Source organism: Salmo salar, chromosome 26 (genome assembly GCF_965601325.2).
Source record: "Salmo salar chromosome 26, fSalSal1, whole genome shotgun sequence".
Lineage (NCBI taxonomy): Eukaryota > Metazoa > Chordata > Actinopteri > Salmoniformes > Salmonidae > Salmo > Salmo salar.
Genome location: NC_138316.1, coordinates 34334414 through 34359649, shown reverse-complemented (window position 1 = coordinate 34359649; position 25236 = coordinate 34334414). Strand labels below are relative to the sequence as shown.

The window sequence follows — 25236 nt, the reverse complement described above, 5'->3', positions numbered from 1 at the left end:
TCTGGTCATGCACTAAAAGTAGTGTACTATATAGGGAAAAAGTAGTGCACAATAGGCCGTTTATGCATCCCTCAGAGATGTCAGGGTCCATTTCAGGGGAAAGAAACCTCCAGAACCACACTAGGTCTTTACACTACACCGCTTTACACCACTCCAGCCAACGCTTGGCAATGCGCATGGTGATCTTAGGCTTGTGTGCGGCTGCTCAGCCAACGAAACCCATTTCATGCAGCTCCAGACTAACAGTTATTGTGCTGACGTTGCTTCCAGAGGCAGTTTGGAACTCGGTAGTGAAGTGATTTTTACAACCTAGGACAGACGATTTGTACACGCTACGTACTTCAGCACTTGGCCGTCCTGTTCTGTGAGTTTGTGTAGCCTAACACTTTGCGGCTGAGCCATTGCTCCTAGATGTTTCCACTTCACAATAACAACACTTACAGTGGACTGGGGCAGCTCTAGCAGGGCAGAAATTTGACGAACTGACTTGTTGGAAAGGTGGTATCCTATGACGGTGCCACATTGAAGGTCACTGAGCTCTTCAGGTGCGGACCATTCTACTGTCAATGTTTGTCTATGGAGATTGCATGGCTGTGTGCTCGACGGGTGTGGCTGAAATATCCAAATCCACTAATTTGAAGGGTTGTCCAAATATACTAAAAGTATCTTATTTATCCAATACAACAATACAATCCTCAGCTGGTTGTTGCTGGAGTAAAACAAGTGCTTTTACAAGCCCATTCATTGCGCAACAATTGCAATCACGTGTTAAAAATACTTTTGGTGCATGATTTAAAGAGCTACCATTTTTATTTCTCAACTAGTAATTGAAGTGTGCCTCCCATTCACCATTCAAGTTCAGGAAACAGGCTGTCAGCACGTCACCCACCACTTTACAATGTCAGCTGGGGGCAGTATGCATTTTTACAACATACTTCATTGTTTGAAACAAGAATGATTTATTTCATATTATGAAGCACGTCTTACCTTGCTTCAAAGTAGCCTATAGGCAAAATCCCACCATGGAAACATGGAGGCAATTATTTCATGAAGACTTCATAGGCGGCTTGGGAATTTGAAGTTCAGGCAAACTACAATTTATCCTACCATTTCTACTGTTCTGCGTGTCAGTTATGATTTTCATATGCGCATTTTCATGGAACAGTTTCATTTCGATAATAACTTTTCCTTTCTCAATGATTGGCGTGTGGTTAATCGTAACTTTTAGATGTTTATCATTTTTATTAAGTCAACTAAGGAGAGATCACCAGCCTCAGCAGGCCAGGTACTTCTATGCGTGCCCAGGCGCGCCCGCTCCCCCTCAACATTATCAGGACAGAGAAACTAGACACATGCTCGTTGCTCAAACGGAGCACTCCAAACCAATAACAATGAAAACATGTATGATGGTTATGAAATAAACTAAAACTTGTTACTGACAAGTATAGCAGGTTGTGAATTCTGGAACAACCTTTTCACTGTGAGAATGGTGAATTATTGTAGTTAATACATACATTAACATAAATGTAATGTAATCAAATGACAGGGATTAAAGGGACATTTACTACTGGTGACAAATGTAATGGGGAATTGATAAAAAAATATCTAAGGGCAAACAATTCACCCAATGAAACAATGAATGCGCAGGAATTTGCGGGTGTCGGCTGAGCCATTCTGGAGAGACTGGCCTGTATCTTCACCACACACCCCTCCCTTCTTCCTGTCTCAACATAAAACATTACACTCAAGACCCATTATCTTATTTTAGATGTGTGTTACTGACAGCCGCGACTCAATAATCAGCTAGGCCTATTGCCGAGCGCGCTACCCAAATTGCGTGCGTAGGCCTACTAGCTTGTGATGTGAAACAATCCACAGCAATTTTTTTAAAGACGCTAATGATCCTTGATTCCTCTGTGGCTAAGTCAGGCTTTCTGGGGAAGTATTGTGAATGATTTGATTTATTTCTGTATAGACAGGAGTAATTATATAATGTTTGCACATTTCCATTTACTTCCCTATTGGACCCACCATTATGCCATTTCTCTCCTGGAACAATTTTAATCATAATATGATTACAATTGTAATCATATTAGCAACCCATCCTAGTTGTTGCATGTTTAGAGTCTGTTCTGTGTAGAATAGTGTTTCCCCAGGTGCTCTGTTTAGAATGGTGTTTCCCCAGGTGCTCTGTTTAGAATGGTTTTTCCCCAGGTGCTCTGTTTAGAATGGTGTTTCCCCAGGTGCTCTGTTTAGAATGGTGTTTCCCCAGGTGCTCTGTTTAGAATGGTGTTTCCCCAGGTGCTCTGTTTAGAATGGTGTTTCCCCAGGTGCTCTGTTTAGAATGGTGTTTCCCCAGGTGCTCTGTTTAGAATGGTGTTTTACCAGGTGCTCTGTTTAGAATGGTGTTTCCCCAGGTGCTCTGTTTAGAATGGTGTTTCCCCAGGTGCTCTGTTTAGAATGGTGTTTCCCCAGGTGCTCTGTTTAGAATGGTGTTTCCCCAGGTGCTCTGTTTAGAATGGTGTTTCCCCAGGTGCTCTGTTTAGAATGGTGTTTCCCCAGGTGCTCTGTTTAGAATGGTGTTTCCCCAGGTGCTCTGTTTAGAATGGTGTTTTCCCAGGTGCTCTGTTTAGAATGGTGTTTCCCCAGGTGCTCTGTTTAGAATGGTGTTTCCCCAGGTGCTCTGTTTAGAATGGTGTTTCCCCAGGTGCTCTGTTTAGAATGGTGTTTCCCCAGGTGCTCTGTTTAGAATGGTTTTTCCCCAGGTGCTCTGTTTAGAATGGTGTTTCCCCAGGTGCTCTGTTTAGAATGGTGTTTTCCCAGATGCTCTGTTTAGAATGGTGTTTCCCCAGGTGCTCTGTTTAGAATGGTGTTTCCCCAGGTGCTCTGTTTAGAATGGTTTTTCCCCAGGTGCTCTGTTTAGAATGGTGTTTTCCCAGGTGCTCTGTTTAGAATGGTGTTTTCCCAGGTGCTCTGTTTAGAATGGTGTTTCCCCAGGTGCTCTGTTTAGAATGGTGTTTTACCAGGTGCTCTGTTTAGAATGGTGTTTTACCAGGTGCTCTGTTTAGAATGGTGTTTCCCCAGGTGCTCTGTTTAGAATGGTGTTTCCCCAGGTGCTCTGTTTAGAATGGTGTTTTACCAGGTGCTCTGTTTAGAATGGTGTTTTACCAGGTGCTCTGTTTAGAATGGTGTTTCCCCAGGTGCTCTGTTTAGAATGGTGTTTTACCAGGTGCTCTGTTTAGAATGGTGTTTTACCAGGTGCTCTGTTTAGAATGGTGTTTTCCCAGGTGCTCTGTTTAGAATGGTGTTTTCCCAGGTGCTCTGTTTAGAATGGTGTTTCCCCAGGTGCTCTGTTTAGAATGGTGTTTTACCAGGTGCTCTGTTTAGAATGGTGTTTTCACGCAAATTGCATTTAGGCAAATGTTTGAAAATGACATTTTATTGGCTGCCTCATTACATGAGTTGCATGTTCTGTTAAGATGCATAAATTACCATAATCTGTGACTCCTGTCATTGTGATCACCGTGGGTGAACGCCCAGTGGGTTATGCACACAATGCATATGGGTCCAGTAAATCAAACTATTCCTTGTCACGTTGTCCGTTGCCACATTTTACACACACACACACACACACACACACACACACACACACACACACACACACACACACACACACACACACGCCTGCCTGCCTGCCTTTTGACAAGAGCCTTCAAAGGCCATTTGGTATGCAGCCTATTTTCCCTCACAAAGCCAGTGTTTAGGTGGTCTAACATAAACCTGCCTCACACATAGCTGACTGCACTGCCAGACCAGTCAGAGTTGGCAACACGACATGACCCAGGCATCAGGGACAATGCAGGGAGTATGAATTAGGTCTATTATATGTAACATGAGAAGAGATGTTGGCTGAAGACTGAACTCTTTTCATCAGGTTAATATTCATATAATAGAGAGGGAGACTGAGTTCACAATACCAGCCCCCCCACACACACACACACACCACGCAAACACAGACACAAACACACCACGCAAACACAGACACAAACACACCACGCAAACACAGACACAAACACACCACGCAGACACAAACACACCACGCAGACACAAACACACCACGCAAACACAGACACAAACACACCACGCAAACACAGACACAAACACACCACGCAGACACAAACACACCACGCAAACACAGACACAAACACACCACGCAGACACAAACACACCACGCAGACACAAACACACCACGCAGACACAAACACACCACGCAGACACAAACACACCACGCAGACACAAACACACCACGCAGACACAAACACACCACGCAGACAAACACACCACGCAGACACAAACACACCACGCAGACACAAACACACCACGCAGACACAAACACACCACGCAGACACAAACACACCACGCAGACACAAACACACCACGCAGACACAAACACACCACGCAGACACAAACACACCACGCAGACACAGACACAAACACACCACGCAGACACAGACACAAACACACCACGCAGACACAGACACAAACACACCACGCAGACACAGACACAAACACACCACGCAGACACAGACACACCACGCAAACACAGACACAAACACACCACGCAAACACAGACACAAACACACAACGCAGACACAGACACAAACACACCACGCAAACACAGACACACCACGCAGACACAGACACAAACACACCACGCAGACACAAACACACCACGCAGACACAAACACACCACGCAGACACAAACACACCACGCAGACACAAACACACCACGCAGACACAGACACACCACGCAGACACAGACACACCACGCAAACACAGACACACCACGCAAACACAGACACACCACGCAAACACAGACACACCACGCAAACACAGACACACCACGCAAACACAGACACACCACGCAAACACAGACACACCACGCAAACACAGACACACCACGCAAACACAGACACACCACGCAAACACAGACACAAACACACCACGCAAACACAGACACACCACGCAAACACAGACACAAACACACCACGCAGACACAAACACACCACGCAGACACAAACACACCACGCAGACACAAACACACCACGCAGACACAAACACACCACGCAGACACAAACACACCACGCAGACACAAACACACCACGCAGACACAAACAAACCACGCAGACACAAACACACCACGCAGACACAAACACACCACGCAGACACAGACACAAACACACCACGCAGACACAGACACAAACACACCACGCAAACACAGACACACCACCCGCAAACACAGACACAAACACACCACGCAAACACAGACACAAACACACCACGCCAACACAGACACAAACACACCACGCAAACACAGACACAAACACACCACGCAAACACAGACACAAACACACCACGCAGACACAAACACACCACGCAGACACAAACACACCACGCAGACACAAACACACCACGCAGACACAAACACACCACGCAGACACAAACACACCACGCAGACACAAACACACCACGCAGACACAAACACACCACGCAGACACAAACACACCACGCAGACACAAACACACCACGCAGACACAAACACACCACGCAGACACAAACACACCACGCAGACACAAACACACCACGCAGACACAGACACACCACGCAGACACAAACACACCACGCAAACACAGACACAAACACACCACGCAAACACAGACACAAACACACCACGCAAACACAGACACAAACACACCACGCAAACACAGACACAAACACACCACGCAAACACAGACACAAACACACCACGCAGACACAGACACAAACACACCACGCAGACACAGACACACCACGCAGACACAAACACACCACGCAAACACAGACACAAACACACCACGCAAACACAGACACAAACACACCACGCAAACACAGACACAAACACACCACGCAAACACAGACACAAACACACCACGCAAACACAGACACAAACACACCACGCAAACACAGACACAAACACACCACGCAGACACAGACACACCACGCAGACGCAAACACACCACGCAAACACAGACACAAACACACCACGCCAACACAGACACAAACACACCACGCCAACACAGACACAAACACACCACGCAAACACAGACACAAACACACCACGCAAACACAGACACAAACACACCACGCAAACACAGACACAAACACACCACGCAAACAGACACAAACACACCACGCAAACACAGACACAAACACACCACGCAGACACAAACACACCACGCAAACGCAGACACAAACACACCACGCAAACACAGACACAAACACACCACGCAGACACAGACACAAACACACCACGCAAACACACCACGCAAACACAGACACAAACACACCACGCAAACACAGACACAAACACACCACGCAAACACAGACACAAACACACCACGCAAACACACACCACGCAAACACACACCACGCAAACACACACCACGCAAACACACACCACGCAAACACACACCACGCAAACACACACCACGCAAACACACACCACGCAAACACACACCACGCAAACACACACGACACAAACACACCACGCAAACACAGACACAAACACACCACGCAAACACACACCACGCAAACACACACCACGCAAACACACACCACGCAAACACACACCACGCAAACACACACCACGCAAACACACACCACACACCACGCAAACACAGACACAAACACACCCACACCACGCAAATACACACACACACAAAGAAAACACTATACGCAGACACACACACACTTACACAAGATACACACAGACCATACACAGCTGTCACCTACAGAACAACCCAGTAAGGTAGGGCCCCTGACGTTTATAACCCGAGGCCCTTTAACATATTATTGATGTAGGAATGTACCATTGGCAGCAGTTGGATTGACCCTCTGTTGGATGTGAAGATGTTAAATGGTGGTTGAATAATGGAGGACGTCTGGCTCCATCTTGGAGAGTAACATAGTTCACCCTGACCAGGGCTCTAGGCTGCCCTTCTTCACAAGCAGCACGTGAGCTGCTTGTGAAGAATGTAGGCGCACACAAAGAAATGTAGGAGCACAATGTAAAATATTTGAGACATTAAAGCTAGAATCTTACGTTTTCTAGGTGCACTGGTGCTCTTAAATATATATTTCAGGTTGCACAGTAAAATAAATAGGCGCATATGTGAGTAAAATGCTTGTACTGTAGAGCCCTGCTGTGTGTGGGGGTGGGTGGGCGTGTTCACAGGCCCACGGTCGGGCGGGCGGGCGGGCGGGCGGGCGGGCAGGCAGGCAGGCAGGCAGAGGCGAGGTGAGAGGTGCTTGGACAGACGTGATGAGCTGAGCGGTTGTTTCTGCTGTATCAGGTTCATGTAGATCGATGACACACACACACACACACACACACACACACACACACACACACACACACACACACACACACACACACACACACACCTTACTGTGTACAGGTACAGAACAGTGGTCTCTCAGTCATGCACACCTCATCTCTCCCTCATTTTTTCTCCCTCTCTCTCTTACACATGCATTATCTCTTCTCCTTTACTTCCTCTTTCTCCTCAACCTCTCTCTCTCTCTCTTCGGTCTTTATCTTTCTCCCTCTACTCTCCTCTTTTTTCTCTCACATACATTCTCCCTCTCTCTTCAGCCTCTCTCTCCTCCCTCTCTCTACAACCTCTCTCCTTCCTCTCTACAACCTCTCTCTCCTCCCTCTCTCTACAACATCTCTCTCCCTCTCTCTCCTCCCTCTCTCTACATCCTCTCTCTCCTCCCTCTCTCTACAACCTCTCTCTCCCTCCTCTCTCCTTCCTCTCTACAACCTCTCTCCTCCCTCTCTCTACAACCTCTCTCTCCCTCCTCTCTCCTTCCTCTCTACAACCTCTCTCTCCTCCCTCTCTCTACAACCTTGTTCTCTCCCTCCTCTCTCCTCCTTCTCTCCTCCCTCCTCTCTCCTCCCTCTCTACAACCTCTCTCTCCCTCTTCTCTCCTCCCTCTCTACAACCTTTCTCTCTCCCTCCTCTCTCCTCCCTCTCTCTACAGCCTCTCTCTCCCTTCCCTCTCCTCCCTCTCGCTTCAGCCTCTCTCTCTCCCTGCTCTCTCCTCCCTCTACAACCTCTCTCTCTCCTCCCTCCCTCTCTCTCTCCCTCCTCTCTCCTCCCTCTCTCTACAACCTCTCTCCCTCTTCTCTTCTCCCTCTCCCTTCAGCCTCTCTACAGCCTCTTTCTCTCCTCCCTCCTCCCTCTCTCTACAGCCTCTTTCTCCTCCTCTCTTCCATTTCTCTACAACCTCTATCCTCTCTCTCTCTGCAACCTCTCTCTCCCTCCTCTCTCCTCTCACTCTCTTCAGTCTCTCTCCCTCCTCCCTCTCTCTACAACCTCTCTCCCTCCTCTCTCTCTTCAGTCTCTCTCCCTCCTCCCTCTCTACAACCTCTCTCTCCTCCTCTCTTCCATTTCTCTACAACCTCTCTCCTCTCTCTACAACCTCTCTCTCTCTCCTCTCTCTCTTCAGTCTCTCTCTCCCTCCTCCCTCTGTCTACAACCTCTCTCTCCCTCCTCTCTCCTCCCCTCTCTCTTCAGCCTCTTCGTTCCAGAGTCACAGTGTTGTAAACACCTCTCAGGTCTCACATCCTCTGAAATGTTTCTCAACACACCTCTCTTTTCACGTGAACAACGCTGCATCTTTCCATGGAACCAGAACACCAGCAGCTGACTAGACTGTGTTAGACCTGGAAACATGGGACCTGTTCTAAGAGAACTCATCATTACCTAACCACTAGCCTGAATAAAACATGGAGACTTAGGATGCGTCTCAAATGGCACCCTATTCCCTTGCATCCCTATAGACCCTGGTCAAAAGTAGTGCACTATATAGGGAATAGGGTGCCATTTGGGGAGACACACTTTTCTAAGCATGGTGTAGAGAGTGATGTGATGGAGGTACAGCTGCTGTACTGTAGCCTCTCTGTCTCTCTCTCTGTTGGACTACAGTGCAGTTCACCAGACAGTCTCAGTAGGTATATTTACCTATCAGGAGGAGTGGACTGTATATGTAGCCTGGTCCCAGATCTGTTTGACTACAGTGCAGTTCACCAGACAGTCTCAGTAGGTATATTTACCTATCAGGAGGAGTGGACTGTATATGTAGCCTGGTCCCAGATCTGTTTGACTACAGTGCAGTTCACCAGACAGTCTCAGTAGGTATATTTACCTATCAGGAGGAGTGGACTGTATATGTAGCCTGGTCCCAGATCTGTTTGACTACAGTGCAGTTCACCAGACAGTCTCAGTAGGTATATTTACCTATCAGGAGGAGTGGGCTGTATATGTAGCCTGGTCCCAGATCTGTTTGTGCTGTCCTTTCAGCTCTACTGGTCATTGCTCCCAAGTGGTGCAGCGGTCTAAGGCACTGTATCTCAGTGGTAGAGGCATCACTGCAGACACCTGGTTTGATGTTGGATTGACTGAATTGTCTCTGTGTGTGTGTCTCCCCTCTCCCAGGCCTATGGTTCAGGCTGTGATATAGTGATCTTGGCCAGTGATTTTGAGTGTGTTCAGATCATCCCTGGAGCTCAAAATGGCAACATCCAGGTGGGCTGTGTCGAGTGCTCCCACCAGCTGGGCAGGGTAAGACACACACACACACACACACACACACACACACACACACACACACACACACTAGTAGTTACAGTAATGTTGTGATGACAAATGCAGTTCTGTTCTTCTCCTTGCTCTCTTCTGTCTCCTCCTCCTCTCCTCCCTCCTCCCTCCTCCTCTCCTCCCTCCCTCCTCTCCTCCCCCCTCTCTCCTCCTCTCCTCCCTCTCCCCTCCTCCCTCTCCCCTCCCCCCCTCCCTCTCCCCCCTCCATCTCCCCTCCTCCCTCTCCCCCCTCCTCTCCCCCCTCCTCTCCCTCCTCCTCTCCCCCTCCTCTTCTCCCTCCTCTCCCCCCTCATCCCTCCTCTCCTCCTCTCCTCCCTCCTCCCCTCCTCCTCCTCTCCCCCTCCTCTCCTCTCCCCCTCCTCTCCTCTCCTCTCTCCCTCCTCTCCTCCTCTCCTCCCTCCTCTCCTCCCTCCTCTCCCCCTCCTCCCCTCCCCTCCCTCTTCCTCTCCCTCTCCTCTCCCCCTCCCCTCATCCCTCCTCCTCTCCCCCTCCCCTCATCCCTCCTCCTCTCCTCTCCCCCCTCCTCTCCCTCCTCCTCTCCCCCTCCTCTCCCTCCTCCTCTCCTCCCTCCTCTCCTCCCTCCTCCCCTCCCTCCTCCTCTCCCCCTCCTCTCCCCCTCCTCTCCTCTCCCCCTCCTCTCCTCTCCCCCTCCTCTCCTCTCCCCCTCCTCTCCTCTCCCCCTCCTCTCCTCTCCTCCCCCCTCCTCTCCTCCCTCCTCTCCTCCTCTCCTCCCTCCTCCCCTCCCTCTTCCTCTCCCCTCCCTCTTCCTCTCCCCCTCCTCTCCTCTCCCCCTCCTCTCCTCTCCCCCTCCCCTCATCCCTCCTCCTCTCCCCTCCTCTCCCCCTCCCCTCATCCTTCCTCCTCTCCTCCCTCCTCTCCTCCCTCCCTCTCCCCCCTCCTCCCCTCCCTCCTCCCCTCCCTCCTCCTCTCCTCCCTCCTCCTCTCCCCCTCCTCCCCTCCCTCCTCTCCTCCTCTCCTCTCCTCTCCTCCTCCCTCCTCTCCTCCTCCTCTCCTTTGGGAATGACTGCACCATAACCCCTGGTGTGTAAAACTACTGATTCATGTTGGGATATTGAACGTTAATCTGTTTGTTTAGATTGCAGCGTCCTATGGGAACACAGTGTGTATCTTTGAACCATTCGCTACCAACCCAAACAAACGCCACAAGGTAAGCAGAGAGGCATTGACATTTTATGCTGAATAAACTGCCTTGTGTATGTGAGAGAGGAGAGCATGCCTAGTGTGTGTGTGTGTGTGTGTGTGTGTGTGTGTGTGAGAGAGAGCATGCCTAGTGTGTGTGTGTGTGTGTGTGTGTGTGTGTGTGTGTGTGTGTAATGCTGCATTGAGAGTTCCACTGTGTTTTAACTGCTTCATTACTGTTCTGCTGTGTGATTTTATCAGCCCTGAATATTCTGTTCAAGTTGTGAGTTGTGTGTGGCTGTAAATGACTGTATTAACAGAGGCTGGAGCCTGAGCATGTAGCTTATTATAGCTGCATGTCTGTGCATGTGTTGAATAACTATCTCTCTCCCTCTCTCTCTCTCGCCCCTCTCTCTCTCCCCTCTCTCTCTCTCCCCTCTCTCTCTCTCTCCTCTCTCTCTCTCACCCCTCTCTCTCTCTCTCTCCCCTCGCTCTCTCACACCTCTCTCTCTCTCGCCTCCCCCCCTCTCTCTCTCTCTCTCGCCCCTCTCTCTCGCCCCTCTCTCTCGCCCCTCTCTCTCGTCCCTCTCTCTCTCGCCCCTCATTCTCTCTTTCCACTCTATATTGTCTCCTCCTGTGTCCCTCTCCCTACACCTCTTTCTGTCTCTGCCATTAACAGCAGCTTAACTACCAGTGGCAAAAGACAGGACAGTTCTTCCTTAATGCTATCACCTATAACCTGGGCTGGGACCCACAAGGTAACGCCTCCTAACTAACTGTTGTGTGAGTGTCTGCGTGTACAGTTAGTATCTGTTTGTAACTGTGACATATATCCTCAAATTTTATTTGTCACATGCGCCGAATACAACAGGTGTAGACCTTACAGTGAAATTCTTACTTGCAAGTCCTTAACCAACAATGCAGTTTACAGAAAAATAAGAGTAAAGAAAATATTTACAAAATAAAGTCAAAATAAATAATAATGAGAAGGCCATATACAGGGGTTACCGGTACCAAGTGAATGTGCAGGGAACAGGTAACCATGTAGCCATTTAACCATGTGTATGTGTCCTGTAGTGAATGTGCAGGGAACAGGTAACCATGTAGCCATTTAACCATGTGTATGTGTCCTGTAGGGAATGTGCAGGGAACAGGTAACCATGTAGCCATTTAACCATGTGTATGTGTCCTGTAGGGAATGTGCAGGGAACAGGTAACCATGTAGCCATTTAACCATGTGTATGTGTCCTGTAGTGAATGTGCAGGGAACAGGTAACCATGTAGCCATTTAACCATGTGTATGTGTCCTGTAGGGAATGTGCAGGGAACAGGTAACCATGTAGCCATTTAACCATGTGTATGTGTCCTGTAGGGAATGTGCAGGGAAACAGGTAACCATGTAGCCATTTAACCATGTGTATGTGTCCCTGTAGGGAATGTGCAGGAACAGGTAACCATGTAGCCATTTAACCATGTGTATGTGTCCTGTAGTGAATGTGCAGGGAACAGGTAACCATGTAGCCATTTAACCATGTGTATGTGTCCTGTAGGGAAGCGTATTCTGGCAGCTACAGAGCGCCTGCAGCTGTGGGCCCCTCCGTCAGCACACACACTGATAGAGGAGGAGGATGGACCCATGACCGATGACAAACCTGCCCTCAACGACTGGAAGTGTGTCTGGCAGTGCATGTGAGTGACAGGAGCTGAGTGTGGTGCTTTTCAAGTGTTTAGTAGACATCAGGCCTGTAGACCGTTACAGCTCTTTAAAGGTAGTCAGCAATATGACGTAGTTGACACATCAGGCCTGTAGACCGTTACAGCTCTTTAAAGGTAGTCAGCAATATGACGTAGTTGACACATCAGGCCTGTAGACCGTTACAGCTCTTTAAAGGTAGTCAGCAATATGACGTAGTTGACACATCAGGCCTGTAGACCGTTACAGCTCTTTAAAGGTAGTCAGCAATATGACGTAGTTGACACATCAGGCCTGTAGACCGTTACAGCTCTTTAAGGTAGTCAGCAATATGACGTAGTTGACACATCAGGTCTGTAGACCGTTACAGCTCTTTAAAGGTAGTCAGCAATATGACGTAGTTGACACATCAGGCCTGTAGACCGTTACAGCTCTTTAAAGGTAGTCAGCAATATGACGTAGTTGACACATCAGGTCTGTAGACCGTTACAGCTCTATAAAGGTAGTCAGCAATATGACGTAGTTGACACATTAGGCCTGTAGACCGTTACAGCTCTTTAAAGGTAGTCAGCAATATGACGTAGTTGACACATCAGGCCTGTAGACCGTTACAGCTCTTTAACGGTAGTCAGCAATATGACGTAGTTGACACATCAGGCTGTAGACCGTTACAGCTCTTTAAAGGTAGTCAGCAATATGACGTAGTTGACACATCATGTCTGTAGACCGTTACAGCTCTTTAAAGGTAGTCGGCAATATGACGTAATTGACACATCAGGCCTGTAGACCGTTACAGCTCTTTAAAGGTAGTCAGCAATATGACGTAGTTGACACATCAGGCCTGTAGACCGTTACAGCTCTTTAAAGGTAGTCAGCAATATGACGTAGTTGACACATCAGGCCTGTAGACCGTTACAGCTCTTTAAAGGTAGTCAGCAATATGACGTAGTTGACACATCAGGCCTGTAGACCGTTACAGCTCTTTAAAGGTAGTCAGCAATATGACGTAGTTGACACATCAGGCCTGTAGACCGTTACAGCTCTTTAAAGGTAGTCAGCAATATGACGTAGTTGACACATCAGGCCTGTAGACCGTTACAGCTCTTTAAAGGTAGTCAGCAATATGACGTAGTTGACACATCAGGTCTGTAGACCGTTACAGCTCTTAACGGTAGTCAGCAATATGACGTAGTTGACACATCAGGCCTGTAGACCGTTACAGCTCTTTAAAGGTAGTCAGCAATATGACGTAGTTGACACATCAGGTCTGTAGACCGTTACAGCTCTTTAAAGGTAGTCAGCAATATGACTTAGATGCAGAACGTAAACGGCATAGTGGGTAAATGCAGAAATCACTCCGCCATTTCCTGGTCGCTAAAATTCGAATAGTTTGCCTAAATTCAGTTTGTGACAAAAAAAAGCAAGTATAGTGTAGAGTCATTGTACCATCTAAACAGCTGTGAAATATATTTTCCATAACCAAAGATATTCTATTTTCAGCTGTTTGAAGCTGGTGTACAGAACCGAAACTAAAATACGCAAAAACAAAAGTTAAGGACAGGAAGCATATAGCGCATATAGAACAGATCTACCATTTCTTAGACTTGCTTTCAATGAGAATTACATATCTATAACTCATATTTCTATGTTAATTTAGTGGACTTATCCAAAAAGTTACATATTGCAGCTTAAAGGTAGACTCAGCGAAATGATGTAGATGCAGAAAGTAAACGGCATAATGGGTACATTTCTGCAGTGACTGCGCGTGGCAATGTCGTTTTACTGAGGCTACTTTAAAACAGGGAGATGTTTGACACATAAACAGCGATAAGCAGCTGATACTGACTCAGCATGTTGGTGTGTGACTGTCCTGGAATGGGGAAGTGAGAGTGTGAAAGCGTTTCCCAACACGTAATGTTAGTCAGTCAGTCAGTCAGTCAGTCTACTGAAAGCACGCAGTCAGAGTTCCTAGTCTGTGATTGGTATTTGTGTTCTCTGTACTCCTCTCCAAGGGATCTACAACTGTCTCACTGTCTTTATCCTTTTAACTCGGTCTCATTGTCATTCAAATGTCCAGGTAACTGTCAAAATAAAACAAACACCTGAGTAAATGAGGGATACAAAGTCAATTGAAAGCAGGTGCTTCCACACAGGTGTGGTTCCTGAGTTAATTAAGCAATTAACAGCCCATCATGCTTAGGGTCATGTGTAAAAATGCTGAGCAAAACATTATTTTGGCTACCATGGCTATGTCCCCATAGGATGACAATGCCCCCATCCACAGAGCACGAGTTGTCACTGAATGGTTTGGTCACTGAAAGGTTTGGTCACTGAATGGTTTGGTCACTGAATGGTTTGGTCACTGAATGGTTTGGTCACTGAATGGTTTGGTCACTGAATGGTTTGGTCACTGAATGGTTTGGTCACTGAATGGTTTGGTCACTGAATGGTTTGGTCACTGAATGGTTTGGTCACTGAATGGTTTGACCAGCTTGACAACGATATAAACCATATGCCATGGCCGTCTCAGTCTCCAGATCTCAACCCAATTGAACACTTATGGGAGATTCTGGAGCGGCGCCTGAGACAGCATTTTCCACCACCATCAATAAAACACAAAACTATGGAATTGTACATAAACAAACTTTCAGTATTAAAATCAAGTCATGTATTGAAAAAGTGTAAAATGGGGAAGCACCTTTTTGAAGTAAAGACTGTAAACATGATGTTGTGGAAGAAGTGAGTGGTGTTTGCTGTTTTACTGAGTTCCCATAGAGAAGTGAAAGCAGCTGAACTGTCGCTCTCTATCTCTCTGTCTATCTCTCTGTCTATCTCTATTTCTCTCTCTATCTCTATCTCTCTGTCTATCTCTCTGTCTATCTCTCTGTCTATCTCTCTGTCTATCTCTATTTCTCTCTCTATCGCTATTTCTCTCTCTATCGCTATTTCTCTCTCTATCTCTATTTCTCTCTCTATCTCTATTTCTCTGTCTATTTCTCTGTCTATCTCTCTGTCTATCTCTCTGTCTATCTCTCTGTCTATCTCTATTTCTCTCTCTATCGCTATTTCTCTCTCTATCTCTATTTCTCTCTCTGTCTATCTCTCTGTCTATCTCTATTTCTCTCTCTATCTCTATTTCTCTCTCTATCTCTATTTCTCTCTGTCTATCTCTCTGTCTATCTCTCTGTCTATCTCTCTGTCTATCTCTCTGTCTATCTCTCTGTCTATCTCTCTGTCTATCTCTCTGTCTATCTCTCTGTCTATCTCTCTGTCTCTATTTCTCTCTCTCTGTCTATCTCTCTCTCTATCTCTATTTCTCTCTCTGTCTCTATTTCTCTCTCTATCTCTATTTCTCTCTCTCTCTGTCTATTTCTCTCTGTCTATTTCTCTCTGTCTCTCTCTCCAGGACTGCAATGTCTGTTCACATCACCAAGTGGTCTCCTGATGGGGAATACTTTGCAACAGCCGGCAAGGTACACTCACTCGAAAGCTGACATTTTACAGGCCATATCTTGTTTCCATATACTGTCAATATCCCAATCATGTCATAAATGTTTTCTACTTCTCATGTTGATTCTCCTGTAACACCTGTAGAGTAATAAACACATAGTAATGTGGCATCTAGACTTTGTGATAGCTTATTCAGGATCAAGTGTAGCCATTGTGCTTGGTACTGCACTAACCATTGTGTGTGTGTGTCTGTCTCACCTGTGTGTTTCTCTGTCCAGGATGACTGTCTGTTGAAGGTGTGGTACCCCACCACTGGGTGGCGCTCTGCTGTGGTGCTCCCAGACCTCCCAGATAAGAAAGGCCCTCAGGTCCACTTCTCCTTCATATACCTGGCCCACCCCCGCTCTGTCACCGGCCTGTCCTGGAGGAAGACCAGCAAATACATGCCCAAGTCAGAACACACACACACACACACACAAAGGACCAAACACACAAATGCACGCGGACACACATTTTAAATGGGGGGGAAAAAAATAAGTCAAGCTGATTGTATATTCTAACCTGTTGTATAGATTCCATACTAATGGAAAGATTTGGGCTGTACTAAACTGTCAATCACCAATATAAAATGATGTTTTGTGTCTCTCTCTCTCTTCCACCCACCCCTCCCTCTTGCTCCCCCCTCCCTCTTTGCTCTCCAGGGGTAGTGTGTGTAATGTGTTGTTGACGTCATGTGAGGACGGTGTGTGTAGGTTGTGGTCTGAGACGGTCCTGCCAGAGGACAGTATCCTGGGTGGTCAGATCACTGACAACACATACAGTTCCAGCCTGCCAGGCCTGGGGGGCAAGGACAAGATTCAACACGCCCTGGAGGTAGAGACAACACAGTACAGGCACACACACACACACACACACACACGCGCAAACTCACACGCAAACTCACACGCAAACACACACGCAAACTCACGCACACACACACACACACACACACACACACACACGCAAACTCACGCACACACACACACACACACACACACACACACACACACACACACACACACACACACACACACAAAATGTATTCTTCATACAAACGTTGTAGTTGTCATTTTGAATGTACACTTTATTAGTTAGTCATTTTGAATGTACACTTTATTACTTAGTCATTTTGAATGTACACTTTATTAGTTAGTCATTTTGAATGTACACTTTATTAGTTAGTCATTTTGAATGTACACTTTATTAGTTAGTCATTTTGAATGTACACTTTATTAGTCAGTCATTTTGAATGTACACTTTATTAGTTAGTCATTTTAAAAAGGCACAGAGATGTAGAACAGATTGATATTGTTGGATTCTAGCTTGAAATATACTTATTCATGTTAGCATACGAGAACTTACTTTATGTGTATAGTGAATGTATATGTATAATGAATGTATATGTTGGGGTCAGTGGAAGGTGGATAAGAACTAGGTGTATGGAAAGTTACTGAGTGAGACAAGAGGGGGAGGCAGGAAATGTAAATTCTGTCTAACATGTTATTGTTAAATCTCATGGATCCTATGGAGGGAGGCAAAGGGTAACAGTCTGGTTTCAGTCACTGATAAGGTAGGACAGCCGTGGAGGAGTGAGGAATTTGACCGAGGTCAGATGATGTGACAAGGAACAGTCCTATTACACACAATGACTACAACAATAAGAGGAACCAATTAAGTTCCTGACTTGCAACAGATATGGATTGGCTGTCTAGATGTCAAGGAGTTGACTCCTCCTAGTAGGAGGGTATAAATATATGGGCTTGGTAAACATGTCTTTGTCTTTGCAGCTGTTTGACCCAGTGGCAGAATAAACTTCTTTTGAGATTTTCCTAGTGATTCGTTTGAGTTTGTACTCTGTTTAGAACCTAACAGTATGAAGGGCTTCAATAACATGATGCTTCTCTTCTCTCTTCCTGTCCCACCCCCTGCCCTGTCATTGGTCCTCCCCGTGCCTGTCCTGTCCTCTCATTGGTCAGTCGATGAGCCACCTGAAGCACCTACGTCGTGGTCGTCGGAGGTCGTCTGCCCTGGTGTCTCACACTGAGCTGCTGCCGTCTCAGATGGGGACCCACGAGACACACACACACCGCCACATCTCTCACCACGCTAACGCTCTCTGTCACTTCCACATCTCTGCCAGCATCAACCCTGCCACGGGTACGTAGCACACACACACATCACACACACATCACACACTGCATCAGACATACATATACAGTTGAAGTGGGAAGTTTACATACACTTAGGTTGGAGTCATTAAAACTCGTTTTTCAACCATTCCACAAATTTCTTGTTTAACAAACTATAGTTTTGGCAAGTCGGTCAGGACATCTACTTTGTGCATGACACAAATAATTTTTCCAACAATTGTTTACAGACAGATTATTTCACTTAGAATTCACAGTATGACAATTCCAGTAGGTCAGACGTTTACATACACTAAGTTGACTGTGCCTTTAAACAGCTTGGAAAATTCCAGAAAATGATGTCATGGCTTTAGAAGCTTCTGATAGGCTAATTGACATAATTTGAGTCAATTGGAGGTCTACCTGTGGATGTATTTCAAGGTCTACCTTCAATCTCAGTGCCTCTTTGCTTGACATCATGGGAAAATCAAAAGAAATCAGCCAAGACCTCAGAAAAAAATTGTAGACCTCCACAAGTCTGGTTCATTATTGGAGCAATTTCCAAACACCTGAAGGTACCACGTTCATCTGTATAAACAATAGTACGTAAATATAAACACCATGGGACTACGCAGTCGTCATAGCGGTCAGGAAGGAGACGCGTTCTGTCTCCTAGAGATGAACGTACTTTGGTGCAAAAAGTGCAAATCAATCCCAGAACAACAGCAAAGGACCTTGTGACGATGAGGAAGAAGCCACTGCTCCAAAACCCGCCATAAAAAAGCCAGACTACGGTTTGCAGCTGCCCATGGGGACAAAGGTTGTACTTTTTGGAGAAATGTCCTCTGGTCTGATGAAACAAAAATAGAACTGTTTGGCCATAATGACCATCGTTATGTTAGGAGGAAAAAGGGGGAGGCTTGCAAGCCGAAGAACACCATCCCAACCGTGAAGCATGGGGGTGGCAGCATCATGTTGTGGGGGTGCTTTGCTGCAGGAAGGACTGGTGCACTTCACAAACTAGATGGCATCATGAGGGAGGAAAATGATGTGGATATATTGAAGCAACATCTCAAGACATCAGTCAGGAAGTTAAAGCTTGGTCGCAAATGGGTCTTCCAAATGGACAACGACCCCAAGCATACTTCCAAAGTTGTGGCAAAATGGCTTAAGGACAACAAAGTCAAGGTATTGGAGTGGCCATCACAAAGCCCTGACCTCAATCCTATTGAACATTTGTGGCAGAACTGAAAACGTGTTTGGGAGCAAGGAGGCCTACAAACCTGACTCAGTTACACCAGCTCTGTCAGGAGGAATGGGCCAAATTTCATCCAACTTATTGTGGGAAGCTTGTGGAAGGCTACCCAAAACGTTTGACCCAAGTTAACCAATTTAAAGGCAATGCTACCAATACTAATTGAGTGTATGTGAACTTCTGACCCACTGGGAATGTGATGAAAGAAATAAAAGCTGAAATAATTAATTCTCTCTACTGTTATTCTGACATTTCACATTCTTAAAATAAAGTTGTGATCCTAACTGACCTAAGACAGGGAATGTTTACTAGGGTTAAATGTCAGGAATTGTGAAAACTGAGTTTAAATGTATTTGGCTAAGGTGTATGTAAACTTCCGACTTCAACAGTACATACAGCTGAACATACACACAGCATCAGACATACATATACATACAGCCACACACACACACACACAGCATCAGACATACATATACATACAGCCACACACACACACACACACACACACACACACACACTGCCTCAGACATACATATACATACAGCTACACACACACACACACACACTGCATCAGACATACAGCTGCACACACATCACACATCACACACACACACACACACACACACACACACACACACACACTGCCTCAGACATACACACACTGCCTCAGACATACATATACATACAGCTGCACACACACACTGCCTCAGACATACATATACATACAGCTGCACACACACACACACACACACACACACACACACACACACACACACACACACACACACACACACACACACACACACACTGCCTCAGACATACATATACATACAGCTGCACACACAATCTCTCCGCCTCAGACACACACACTGAACTAGCAACATCAGCCTTAGCTTGTGCCGATGTTCCTCCCACATGCAGTAATATCCTGTACCCGCCCCTTTTCTCTCTCTATCCCCCAGACATCCCAGCGGTGCTAGCGGAGTCTGCCGTGTTTACCCCGGAGGACGGGAGTGGAGGAGGAGGGTTTGTGGTCCACTGGCTCAACAACAAGGACCTGTCCTTCACCACCTCCATGGACCTGTTTATGCTGCAGCTCCGCAAGCTCTCAGAACAGCAGCTGGACCAAGCCACCGACGACGCCCTCGACCAGAACGGCTCCCCCATTAAGTTTGACTTTGGTACGCTCTGTTTCAGAAACCCTCAGATCTACATGCTGTTGTTGTGAGATATATATATATATATATAAACTAGTTCTGAGTAGCTGACCCAGTACAAAACCGTTGTAGAGTTGTGAAATACATCTGGGTAATATCAGTCTGTTCCAAGGTATTCTATACACACTGACATATCATACTCTGTCCGTGTCTAACTCCCACCCTCCTTCTCTCTCTCCAGACCTAGATGAGATGTCAGAGAAGGGTTCATCAGAGCATGGTGAGGAGGGTGAGGGTGGTGAGGGCAGTACCAAGGCGTCGTCCCCAGGCTCCAGTAGCTCGGTGCCCCTGCCCTCCATGTTGCTGGAGAGGAAGATGGAGGCGTTAACTCTGGAGTGGAATAAGAGTCCTGACATGCTGTTTACCATCCACCCCACCGACGGGTCCTTCCTGGTCTGGCACGTCAAATACCTGGACGAGTACATCCAGGGGATCTTCAGACAGGTGCAGGTAAGAGGAGACTGCACATGAATCAACACACGCACGGACATGAAGAGAAACACATATTGTACATGGACACACACCTACCAGCATTATCCCACACAAGAGGAAGCAGAATTCTGCTCCAATTGGACTATTCTCTCTCTCCCCTCCCTCTCTCCATCCCTTTTTCTCCAGGTGTCGTTCTCGTCCCGTATCCCGGTGGCGTTCCCTACAGGCGACGCCAACTCCCTGAGTAAGAACATTCTGATGTACGCCTGCTCCTTCTCCAACGTGGATATCTCCAACGCCGGGGAGGAGCAGGGGAGAAGGGCCCGCCGTTTGCCCCGTTCTGCCTCTGCTGGGCTGGGTTCCTCAGCCCTCAGCCTCTCTCTGGGCCAAGCTCCAGGCATCGGCCCCGCTGTCATGATGGTGTCCAAACATGTGGACGGGTCTCTCAATCAGGTGAGAGGGAGTGGCAGACTGTGACTGTGTCCCAAACCCACCTATTCCCTATGTAGTGCACTAATTTTGACCAGGGCTCATAAGAGTATTGAGGTCCTTACATTCATGCTTAAAAGACAAACTACAACCATATAAAGTAAGACTTGTGTGTAGACATTTTGTGACTCAAAGTTTTCCTTTCAATCCGTTTCCCTCTCTAGTGGGCGGTGACGTTCGCCGAGCGCTCGGCGTTCTCCAACGTTCTAACCGTGTCTCATACGTTCCGTTACTGCGGTCACCGGTTCCACCTCAACGACCAGGCGTGTCACACCGTCCTCCCCCTACTGCTGACCTCCTCCCACCACAACGCTCTCCTCACCCCCCCCTCCGCCCCCGGCAGCATCGACCTCGACCAGCCACCCACACACACACCTCCCCCCAGAGGACGGCGCAGGTAGGGAGGGAGGGAGGGAGGGAGGGAGGGGGAGGGTGTGTGTGTGTGTGTGTGTGTGTGTGTGTCTGTGTGTCATATGCGGAAGCCATGAGGACCCTCTAGGACCCTCAATGTCTAGAAAATGTGTGTGTGTGTGTGTGTGTTTACAAAATGTTCACTCGAGTGTGTATCAGAAATACGTGTGTGTGTATATGTGCGTGTGTGTGTGCATGCCTGCAAGCGTGTGTGTGTAATATAATCTCGTGTGTGTGACAAACACATTTTTTATACAAACTCATTATCCAGAGAGACTTATAGTAGTGAATGCATACTTTTTCGTACTGGTCGCCCGTGGGAATTGAACCCACAACCCTAGTGTTGTAAGCGCCATGCGCTGCCAACTGAGCCACACACTGTGACAAACTCTGTGTGTGTGATCCCCCAGGAAGCAGCTGCGTAACGCGGCCACCAGGACCTTCCATGACCCGAACGCCATCTACAGTGAGCTGATTCTGTGGAGGGTGGACCACATAGGACCCCTGTCCTGCACTGGAGGGGTGTCAGAGCTGGCCCGCATCAACTCCCTACACACATCAGCCTTCTCCAATGTAGCATGGCTGCCTACCCTGGTACCCAGCTCTGTGCTAGGTTAGCACACACACACACACACACACACACACACACACACACACACACACACACACACACACACACACACACATACTCTGCAATACAGAAGCCATTTCTAGTGTGCTCTGAAGTGTATTGTTGAAGGATGTATATAATGTATAACAGTTGTCCATGTGTGTATCACATGTTCAGACAAGGTACTGGTGAAGTACTCCATGATTGTCAAGGGGTGGTTTGGCGACACCTGTAGGGCTTCAAGTTGAAGTTGCAATTTTATTGGGCGTATATAGTAACTACATGCAGAACCTTAGTCAGAGCGCTCACATTTAAAACAGCATCTCTCCCCTCTATCTCCAGGTACGTACTGTAACAGTTCCAGTGCGTGCTTCGTAGCGTCAGACGGTAACAACTTGCGTCTCTACCAGGCTGTGGTGGACGCCAGGAAACTACTGGACGAACTGTCAGACCCTGAGACCTCAGTAAGTAAACACAGAGACAGACTCACAGACACGTACAGATGCCCTCAGTCAGATTAACAGTGAAATCCTGAGACCTCAGTAAGTAAACACAGAGACAGACACACAGACACGTACAGATGTCCTCAGTCAGATTAACAGTGAAATCCTGAGACCTCAGTAAGTAAACACAGAGACAGACAGACAGACACACAGACACGTACAGATGCCCTCAGTCAGATTAACAGTGAAATCCTGAGACCTCCGTAAGTAAACACAGAGACAGACTCACAGACACGTACAGATGTCCTCAGTCAGATTAACAGTGAAATCCTGAGACCTCAGTAAGTAAACACAGAGACAGACTCACAGACACGTACAGATGTCCTCAGTCAGATTAACAGTGAAATCCTGAGACCTCAGTAAGTAAACACAGAGACAGACTCACAGACACGTACAGATGTCCTCAGTCAGATTAACAGTGAAATCCTGAGACTGAAGGGACTGGAACTTTAAAGCTTCAAGGTAGCTGGTTAAAGACTCTGTTAACCTCCCTCCCTCCCTCCCTCCCTCCCTCCCTCCCTCCCTCCCTCCCTCCCTCCCTCCCTCCCTCCCTCCCCTCCCTCCCTCCCTCCCTCCCTCCCTCCCTCCCTCCCTCCCCCCCTCTCTCTATGTCTCTCTCCATAGAAACTAGTAGGAGAGGTATTTAACATAGTGAGCCAGCAGTCGACGGCCAGACCAGGCTGCATCATAGAACTAGATGTCATCACTAACCAGGTAAGAAATACCTATCTGACTGTCTCTTGTGCCGAATACAACAGGTGTTGACCTTACCGTGAAATGCTTACTTACAGGCCCTTAACCACACCTGTCTTTCTATCTAAGCAGTAAGTCAAGAGACCATGCTATATCATTAATCTAGTCACAGGTAAATGGTGGTGCTCTGTGCACAGAGGAAGTATTTTACCTTACATATATATGGTAGCTTATCAAAATGTAATTTGTTTTTCAATTGTTTGTGGGTCTTTGTAATCTGAGGGAAATACGTCCATCTCTCTCCTTCTCCCTCCCTCTGACCCTCTATCTCTCTCAATTCAATTCAAATCAAATGGCTTTATTGGCATGGGAAACACATGTTAACATTGAAAAAGCAAGTGAAGTAGATAATATACAAAAGTGAAATAAACAATAAAAATGAACAGTAAACATTACACTCACAGAAGTTCTCTCTTTCTCTCTATAGTGTGGATCGACCACCCAGCTCCTTCATGTCTTCCAGGAGGACTTTATTTTGGGGTATACACCTCAGGAGGACCCAGAGCTCTACACTACATCCTACCCTTCTACCGAGGGTACGGGAGGTTGGAGGGAGGGAGGGAGAGAGAGAGAAAGGCAGGGAGGGATGAAGAATTGAGGGTGCGAAAGGATGGACAGAAGAATGGATGGATGGATGAATTATGAATTGTTTAATGTATGAATGACATGATTAGCCTCAGGAGGACCCAGAGCTCTACACACTGACCTTCCTTCAACTCAGGATGGGATGGACAGGCGGATGGATGGATGGATGGATGGATTGATGAATGAGTGGATGACTGAACTGAAGAACTTGTAAAAAAGTTGTTGTGTTTCTCTCTCCTCTCCAGAGTACCACCCTACTCCGTTCTCTGAGAAGTTCTTCCTGGTTGTCATAGAGAAGGACCTGAACATGAACTCTGTGCTGCAGATGTGGCACCTGCACCTACAGTCCGTGCAGGCCTGTGTGGGTGAGTACCTAACCTAACCACAACCTAACCTAGGCCTGTGTGGGTGAGTACCTAACCTAGGCCTGTGTGGGTGAGTACCTAACCTAACCACAACCTAACCTAGGCCTGTGTGGGTGAGTACCTAACCTAACCACAACCTAACCTAGGCCTGTGTGGGTGAGTACCTAACCACAACCCAACCTAACCTAGGCCTGTGTGGGTGGGTGAGTACCTAACCACAACCCAACCTAACCTAGGCCTGTGTGGGTGAGTACCTAACCTAACCACAACCTAACCTAGGCCTGTGTGGGTGAGTACCTAACCACAACCCAACCTAACCTAGGCCTGTGTGGGTGAGTACCTAACCTAACCACAACCCTGACCCAACCTAACCACAACCTAACCGAACCTAGGCCTGTGTGGGTGAGTACCTAACCACAACCCAACCTAACCTAGACCTGTGTGGGTGAGTACCTAACCACAAC

General features: G+C 47.2%; 1 protein-coding gene across 7 annotated transcripts in view; it reads left to right on the top strand.

Moving 5' to 3' along the window:
• Positions 1-25236, top strand: part of LOC100286620 (dmX-like protein 2) — a 98845-nt gene that overhangs the window by 5305 nt on the left and 68304 nt on the right. For 6 of the 7 annotated variants that reach the window (XM_082969647.1, XM_082969646.1, XM_045708286.2 and 3 more), the window contains exons 2-18: positions 9543-9668; positions 10801-10872; positions 11524-11602; positions 12395-12533; positions 15944-16010; positions 16266-16438; positions 16689-16860; positions 18003-18183; positions 20370-20588; positions 20806-21074; positions 21243-21509; positions 21710-21942; positions 22367-22569; positions 22909-23030; positions 23694-23783; positions 24250-24358; positions 24653-24772. In XM_082969647.1, coding sequence (XP_082825773.1) covers positions 9543-9668; positions 10801-10872; positions 11524-11602; positions 12395-12533; positions 15944-16010; positions 16266-16438; positions 16689-16860; positions 18003-18183; positions 20370-20588; positions 20806-21074; positions 21243-21509; positions 21710-21942; positions 22367-22569; positions 22909-23030; positions 23694-23783; positions 24250-24358; positions 24653-24772 — 2641 coding nt within the window. The remainder of the gene's footprint in view (positions 1-9542; positions 9669-10800; positions 10873-11523; positions 11603-12394; positions 12534-15943; positions 16011-16265; positions 16439-16688; positions 16861-18002; positions 18184-20369; positions 20589-20805; positions 21075-21242; positions 21510-21709; positions 21943-22366; positions 22570-22908; positions 23031-23693; positions 23784-24249; positions 24359-24652; positions 24773-25236) is intronic. The other variant, XM_082969643.1, reaches the window with a different exon arrangement.